General features: G+C 58.7%; 1 protein-coding gene across 1 annotated transcript in view; it reads right to left on the reverse strand.

The window, feature by feature from the left end:
* Positions 1-1,281: 1,281 nt before the first annotated feature.
* ASS1 (argininosuccinate synthase 1) overlaps positions 1,282-8,178 on the reverse strand; it is a 46,907-nt gene continuing 40,010 nt past the window's right edge. The window contains exons 13-14 of the mRNA XM_011370041.2: positions 5,145-5,301; positions 1,282-1,351 (exon numbers count right to left, since the gene is read on the reverse strand). Coding sequence (XP_011368343.1) covers positions 1,282-1,351; positions 5,145-5,301 — 227 coding nt within the window. The remainder of the gene's footprint in view (positions 1,352-5,144; positions 5,302-8,178) is intronic.

Here is an 8,178-nt window from a genome sequence, read left to right on the forward strand (position 1 = left end):
CTTTTTTTCCTTCCTCTGTTCCGTCTCCTGCCCGGGGGCCTCTCCTGCCCTCCAATCAGGATCATGTAATTAATTTATCTTAGGGGGAAAACATTGCTTGTCATTGTTGAAGACAAAGCATTTAACTGGAGACTGGAGAAGTGAAGAGGCCATTATGAAAACTCACTGTGTTCGGAGCCATTTAAAAGGGTTTACAGTCGCAGAATACAAACAGAGGGCGAAGAGGTAGGGTGGTGACGGTGACTGCCGTTGGGGAGAGCGCCCAGGGTGGTGGAGCTGGATTCCATGTCTCTCTCTGGCTACAGGGACCAGAGACTGGCTCTGGGAGGAAATGGTGGCTGTGTGCCCAGGGCTGGTGGCAGGGAGACGAGGGACTCGTCCCTCGTGCCTTCCTCCCGTCCCCAGGCCCCGTGAGGAGGGAGCTGGGGATTAAGAACCCAGAGGTGGACAGGCAGCCCTTCCGGACTCGGCTCCGTGGCTTCCTAGCTGTGCGGCTGTGGGCAAGTGACTTAACCACTCTGGGCCCATTTCTGGAGTTGCAAATCTGTGTAAGAATTAAATGAGACAACCTAGGAGATGCGTGGGAATGGCTTAGTCTGTGGTGGCTGCTGGCAATAAATGACCCTGTTTGCACTTGTGCGAGCCGGCCCCAGAACCATGCCAGGCCGATCGCCTGCTACCAGGTGCTCCACCTGTCCTGCATGCCAGGGTCTGGGCCACCTGCTCAATTCCCACCAGCTCAAAGCAGACTCTCCCTGTGACTGCGAGGCAGGTACGGCTAACAGCCCTGCGTGGGACTCCAAGATGTTCAGAAGGGGTCTGAGACCACACCGCAGGGTTAGGATTTGAAGCCACATCGGAGTGGCTGCAGATGTGTGCTGCCCCACTGGGCCGTGGAGATCCACATGCCTAGGGGTGGTTTCCGGCTAGCCTACAGCTCAGGTGCGGTGAGTGAAGGCAGGAGCTGGCCAGGTGAGCATCCGAGGCTTTCTTTCTCTCCACCACTTCCCTAAGTTGCCCAGGAAAGGGGCTCCTAGCTGAATCCCGCAGCTGGAGAGAGGGTGGCAGTGACTGGAGGCAAAGCCCGAGTGCCCAGGACCCTTCTGGCTGTCACAGGTGGGAAGGGGAGCAGGCTGGGTCCAAAGCGGGCACCGAGGATGCTGAGGGCGGAGGGGCCGGAAGCTGGGGCTTGTCTAGGGCAGGGCAGCAGTCGGAGCAGTCGAAGAAGAGTGTGCTCCCCACACCTGGGGGGTCTGAGGGCCCGTCTGGACCCAGAGCTTCTTACCTCAGGGAGTTAATGTTGATGAAACCAGTGGCATCGACTGGCTCGTAATTGCCCTGCACGTCCATGCTGCAAGGAGAGAGGAGAAGCCTGTCAGCACCCCTGGGCCTTGCCCCTGGCACCCAGGGGACCTCTAGGCCAGGAACAGCTGTGTACAGATGGACAGGTCGGGTCCTGGCTCAGCCAGTGCTCGCCGCGTGAAATCTTCCTATGACCAGAGCACTGCGCAGGTAAACTGAGGACATACATCCCAGCCGGCTCTGCCCTCAGGGCTGCAGGGGCTCCTAGGAGTGTCCAGGAGCAGCCGATGATGTCCAGTGGCTGAAGGCCTGGGTGGCCAGGGGATGCGCACAAGGACAGCCTTGATTTTTGTCCCTCGAGCTACAGGGAGGCCTCCAGCATTCATGTCAAGATCTGCCCACTGTGTCACCTTTCATCTTGTTTGTCCAGCCAGTGAGACCCTGTCTAACCCATCCTCAAACCCGGGCACCACCCCATGTCGGAGCGGGGTGAGAAATGCTGTACTCACAGAACAGGTGTCTCCTTCCTACCTGTCTGTGGTTTCCACCTCCCGCATTCAACAGCCTCCATCCTTCGGGACCTCCCAGTAGCTACCCTCCCAATGTCTCCCCAGCTGCAGCTGTTCAAGCTGGGCCACCTGGGTGTGCACCCTGGTGCCGCCCCCACCCCCGTCATGGCGGTCAAGGCATATATCCCTGCCTGCTCTCCGAGCTTCTGTGTCTCCCTTGGAAATGATGGAGCCGGCTCCCGGCACGTGCTTAAGACTCGCGGTTACTCACATCATGCATTCATTCACTCATTCATTTATTCAGGTACTTATTAAGCACCTACTACCTGCCAGGCGCTGAGAAAACAAGAGCAAGACGAGAACAGCGCCCCTGGCGGGGAGCAGACATAAGCAATCAATCGCCCGTCTGCCTTTGTTAGCTACAGCCGGGATAAGTTCTTTGAAGACACGTTCAGGGCGCTGTGGTCTCAGATCTGACTCCACGAGGCCCTTCCTCTGGAGGAAAGGGGGTCTTTCCCCTGTTTCTCACGGGCCCCTCCTCACGCCCTGCCCTGAATCAGCCCCTTGTCCTCATGTCTGCAAAACTCCAGCCTCAGGACACAGCAATTTCAAAGTTCTCCATGACAAGGAGGTGGCCTGTTCCCTCAGGAACCTTCTCTGGAGAGGTGAGACTGGGAAGAGGAGGGCAGAGGGGATCTGCTGTTCTTCAGCCACCCTGAGGCCGTGCCTCTGACTGGCTCTTTGTGGGTTGTAGACTTTTTTAACAACGACAAATGGGGTCTCTACACCCTGCTGCCCCCAAATCGTTCAGGACTTGGGCTGTTGCCTCCCCTCATGCCCTTGCCTTGACCTTCATGGGACCTTGAAGCTGGCACATGGTACTCCCACGCCCCCACCCCTCGCTCCCCTCCACCTCCGCCGGCCCCTCCAGCACTCAGGTGTGTGAAGCCACCAGCCGCAGACCAGCGAGTGAGTTCCCTCTAAAGGGACAAGGTGTCAGAATTTAGAGGGGCTGCCGCCTGACCCGTTACCAGGCAGAGGAAAGACTAGGCCAAACTAAACCACCGGCCTCCCCCAATCGCTTTTATAGACCTTGCTCGGGGTGATAAATGGAGCTTAACATGACCCCCTGCTCCCCATCCCTCACCCGACCCCCCCCAACAGAAACTATGAACCAGCTGAGGACACCTGCCCCACTCCCGCCGTCTGAATCGCCCGTCCCCTGTGGAAGGGTCCCTGAGCTCAGCCCTGAGAGGGCACAGGAGCCCCTTCCCACCTCCCCGCCTGCAGCCTGCACATCTGTCCTTCCGCCTCCATCTCCCACGTGTCAAAACAAAGTCCCCCGACCCTTCCCCAAAGGGGCCCTTCCGGCAGCCCCAGCCGCCGCTGCCAGGTGAGGCCCACACTGAGGGACACGCTGGTCCCACGAGGCTGCCGACACGGTTCCAGAGGTGTTTCTCAGGAACTGAAAAACCTCTTTTTCAAACTGCGGTTTGGGGGTGGCGGGGGGGGCGGGGGGGAACGTGGAGGAAAAGAGTTTACAATGATTTTTTTTTTTTCGCCTCCCCTGACGGTCTACAGAAAACCTCTGCGCTTTTATTTTTGTTCATTCGAGTGGCTCTGACCTGCTCTATAATTACGTTACTTTCTACCCACTGTGCCGCGGCATTTTCGGTTCTGCTACCTCTCGCGGCTTCCTCGCTGGTCCCCGTGACGCTGTCACTCAAGGGCTTTCAAGTCAGCGATGTAGAAATCAAAGAGAAAAGGGAAATGGTCGGAGACACAGTGAGAATAAATGCTCCCGCTTTTCTCTCTTTTTTTTCTCCGTTCCCTTTTTACTTTATTCATTTAATCTCCCCGAGTGAGACTGTAAGGCTTAATGAAGGGTTGGACAGATTATTAGAGGCTGCTGATTTGGAGGGGGAGGGAAGAAAGAGCCAGAGAGAGAAAGAGAGAAGATAATTTGACATTTACCCCGACTGATCTAAACTGATTCGGTTATATTTATGGCTTATAAAGTGTTTAGAAAGATTGAAGGGCGGGGGGAGCAGCTCAACCCGGCAAAGAGAGGGAAAGAGAAAAATAATATTGACTGCCAAACAGAACTCGTACTTTAATTCTCGACTGGCCCCCAGAAGGGGAGAGCTGGCCTCGGCCGGGGACTGGGGTTAGGTGTGGCTGTCTTTCTCACAGGGGTCCGTCCCCGACCTTGTGTGGCCAGGCGACCTCCAAAGAGATGCCTTGGTCCGTGGCCAAGGCCCTTCTCTCTCTCATTCGCGACGCAAACGGGCACAGCTAAGAGGCAGCTGCTACCTGTGACCCAGCCCGCCAGGCCTCTCCTGCTTCCCTCACGTCCCCCTCAGCACCCTGGCCCGGCCCGGCGGCGAGGAAGCCCCGCAAGGTCCCCTCCTCGGCCCCCTTCTCTTCTCACTGACTCTCCCCTACGGTCCTCGGAGGACAGCGAAATGTCCACCGCCGCCCAATGTCCTCAACCCACGTTCTCCTCAGCTCCGGACCCGTCGTCCCACAAGATGGTCCCGGCCTATCGCACGGAAAACCCGTCCTCCAGAGCAGGGTGCTTCCTCAGGCGGTCCCCCTCAGCTCCCTGAGTGCCACCGAAGTGCACCCAGCTGCTCATGCCAAGAAAACCCAGGGGGATCCTGGCCCTCTCCATCTCCATCCACGCCCTTCTGATTTTGCCTCCTAAATATCCGTCAAATCTATCTGCTGCTCTCTGTTCCTAGAACCGTCAACCTGGTCTTAGCCACCAGCGTGACCCCAAGGAGCCCTCGTTTCCATTCTTGCCAGCCCCTCACTCACTCAAATTCACTCTCTGGAGCAGCCAGAAGGACCCTCAAAACACACAGATCCAATCACATCCTTCCCTTTACGCTCTGGCTCCAGGACACTCATACTATGGCCCCCTGCCCCTTGGGTTCCTGTAGTGTCTGGGATGTTCCGGATTCTTCCAAGGCTCGGAGCCTCTGCACGTGACGTACTCTTATCTTTTGGAGATCAGCTCAAAGATGACTTCCTCAGGGAAACGTCCCCACACCCCAATGATTATACCCAGCCGAGTATCCTGTACGTGCTCGCAGCCTTGTGTCTTTCCTAATTCAAGCGATCGTGTGATCGGTGCCTTTATCCCCATCCAGCCTGAACGTTCCAGAAAGGCAGAGGTGGCGTCGACACTCTTCCTGACCATCAATCGCCCTTGGGCCCTGCGCAGAGCCTGACCCGCGCTCAGGCACGGCTTCGTTGAGAAAGGCTGTCAGAAGGGTCACTGAACGTGAGGGCGTGCGCCTGCCCCGAGACAGGTATAGGGGCACCTACCTCACCAGCTCCTCGTTGTAGAGGGACAGAGGGGACTCCCGGCCGAGGATGTACACCTGGCCCTTGAACACGGACAACCTCACTTTCCCTTCCACGTGCTCCTGCGACTTGGCGATGCAGTGGCGGACATATTCACACTCGGGGCTGTGCCAGAATCCTGTGGGGAGGAAAGCGTGAGACCCAAGGAGGCTACTGTGCTGCTGGGCCTTGGGCCAGAGCACGGGGTCACGGGCTGGGGTTCAGGAAGGACACCGGTGCCACACCCATCACGGCCCGGGTCTGCCTTGTTCACTGCTGAGCTCCGCCACCATGGGCACCGGGGAAGGACCACGTCAAGGAACACGCCTGAGGGCCCTGTCCTGTGACCCTGCAGACTCCTGTGGGTCCCTGCCACGCAGTCACTCCCTGGGTCAGGAGGAGCGGCGCTAACCCACGGCTTCAGGCCACAGACATTCAGGGAGCACCACGGACGGGTGCGGGGGACATGGCGCTGAAGGAACCTCCTGACCTCTGCCCACAGGGAGCTCAGTTTCACAAAGGCAGCTTTTCTGGGTGAGGAAGTCAGGCTCAGGGCCGCTGAACAACCTCTCCAAGACCGCGCAGGTTGTCGTGGGGCCTGAGTCTGACCTCAGTTGGCCCATGTGGTACCGACTCTGCTTCGCATGATCACCTTGAGCACTCCTGTCTGTGGCTGGAACAGCCCATTGGTGCACAAGGTGTCAGAGAAATGGGCTACCCCTCACCGGTGGCCGGTCCCCAGAGCCCTAAGGCCAGGGAAGGCTGTGTGCTCAGCTCAGTCCCCGCACCTGGCAGGCTAGGTCCTATGGGCAGCCTGCATCTTTCTGGTCTGTGCTGAGGGGCGGCAGGCAGGCTGGCCGGGGTTGGGGGAGGGCAGGACAGCTCGAGGGGTAGAGTTTCTCTGAAATGGAGCTGGGAAGGTGAGCCCACCTGGGCAGCTGCGGGGCCAGATGGCTTGTGATCTCCTGCCCTGATAACGGGCTGGGTCAGCCCCGGGTCTGCGGCTATTGTTGGAGGCCCAGGCCTCCAGGGACACCTGCTGGGGCTCTCCGTGGGAAAGGGGCGCGGGCCCTCTCTGGGATGGGGCCGGTGGCCTGTGGAGGTGGGGGAGGGACAGGCGGGGAGAGGAGGTCGGGTCCTGGCTCTCCAGTGACCTGCCATGTGAGTTCACATCGCAGCTCCACTTTGACAAGCAGCTCCTCGTGCCTCAGTTCCCCCTTTACACAATGAGACAACATACCAACCGCTCTCTGGGGGTCGTGTGCGCGCAATGTGAGGACGCGGGCCAGGCTCTGAGCGATCTGCATCTGAGATTTGAACGTGGCCTCCACCAGCCCTCACTGGATCCAGGGAGATGGACGCCCGGAACAAGGGCCTGTCCCACAGCCACTCGGCGAGACCCCAAAGTGCGCAGGTCCAACTGAACTCTCCTGGCTCCAGTCCGAACCCCACAAAACGGGCTCTGATGACCCCCGGCCCCCGCCATGCCCCCGAGTTCTGGGCTCAGCCATCTTCCTAAGTTGGGGTAATCAGACCATTAAGTGCCCAAGCTGGAAGACAGGCAGTAGGTGGAGGCACAGATGGGACAGACACCCCCGTGGAAGCACCTGGCCCGGGCTTCACGTCAGGCTCTCCCACGTCCATCCACGTGCTTCAGTGTCCCCCTCTGTGCCCTGGGACTACACGGGCTCGAGGAAGCCAAGCGCCAGGGCAGAGGGGCAGGCTCTGTCACCGAGAAGCTAGACAGGACTGGGAAGACACCTGACCTGGTGACTTTTATTTTACAGGAGGGGACACTGAGGCTCAGACCCACCCAAGATCATCAAGCCAGCCAGAGGCAAGGCCTCTGCGCTCAGCGGCCACAGCAGGCGCTTGTAGGTCCCTAAGGCATGCTGGGATAGCCACCTGGCCAGGTGCTGCTCTAGATGCTTTACAGATATTCACACGTTTACTCCTTGCTGCGAGACAGGCACGATGCTTATCCCCACTCTTCCGATGAGGAAACTGGGGCACAGGGAGATGCAGTAACTTGGTCAAGCTGACCCGTGGTCTGCAACGTTTATGTGAGAAACCACACCAAACAGCCCCGCTCCGGGCTGTTGGGGGTCAGGCCCGAGGCTGACCTTGACATCTCTGGGGGCCTGGACGGCAGGGGCACCTGGGTGAAGTTAATATCAACGTTAACAACCCAGGTTAAGGCTTGTTTGCCCTCACCCCCTTCTCCTCCACCCTGAAGTTTCATTTCCTTTGAAACCTCCTAATCACCGTAACTCATTTGGGGATTTAGAGGGCTTGGTGGGTGGCAGAGCAAGGATGCAACCCAGGTGGCCTAGTGTGGAGGCACCGAGCCGGTGGCCAGGGGCACAGCTGTGCCTTGGACACCGGGACTCCCCTGTACATGTCCCTGAGCCCCATGATCACCCCTTGCTAACCGCCCAGCCCACCTTCCCTCCCTCCCGCTGAGGTCACCTGGAGTGGCTGAGAACTCTGAAGCCAGACTGCCCTGGGTCCACAGCCAGCCGTGAAAGTTCGGACGTGTGTCTTTACCTGTCTGGGGCTCGGTTTCCTCACCTCTGTGCAGCTGAGATTAGATAACACCCAGCAATGCCTGGATCAGGGCCCCACAGCAAGAGAGGCGGCAGCCGCTCTGTCATGAGAGGGAGGCTAGTGGCTTGCCCCTCGCTCGGCCTCCACGGACACCTCTGAGCGGGAGCGGCCTGGCCAGGTGCTGTCCCCTCCATCACAGCCCGCCACATCTTAATGACTCTCCCATTTTGTCACCAAAATCCACCTTTCAGCGTTGAAACCCCATGGAGTAAGAAAGTCTGCAGGAGACAATGGTATTTAAACACCTGTCTGTACCTGGGAAGCGGGGACTCAGCTTCAAAGCTGTTGGGAACAATGGGAGGGAGGAATAATGCCAGCGATAACCAGGAGCCCGTGCGCGATGAGTTACAGTGATTCGGGGGCTCAGGGTGGAGGGTGAGGGAGTGAGGCGAGGGCAGCGGAGGCTCAT

This window comes from Pteropus vampyrus, unplaced genomic scaffold (assembly GCF_000151845.1).
Source record: "Pteropus vampyrus isolate Shadow unplaced genomic scaffold, Pvam_2.0 Scaffold158, whole genome shotgun sequence".
Classification (NCBI taxonomy): Eukaryota; Metazoa; Chordata; class Mammalia; order Chiroptera; family Pteropodidae; genus Pteropus; species Pteropus vampyrus.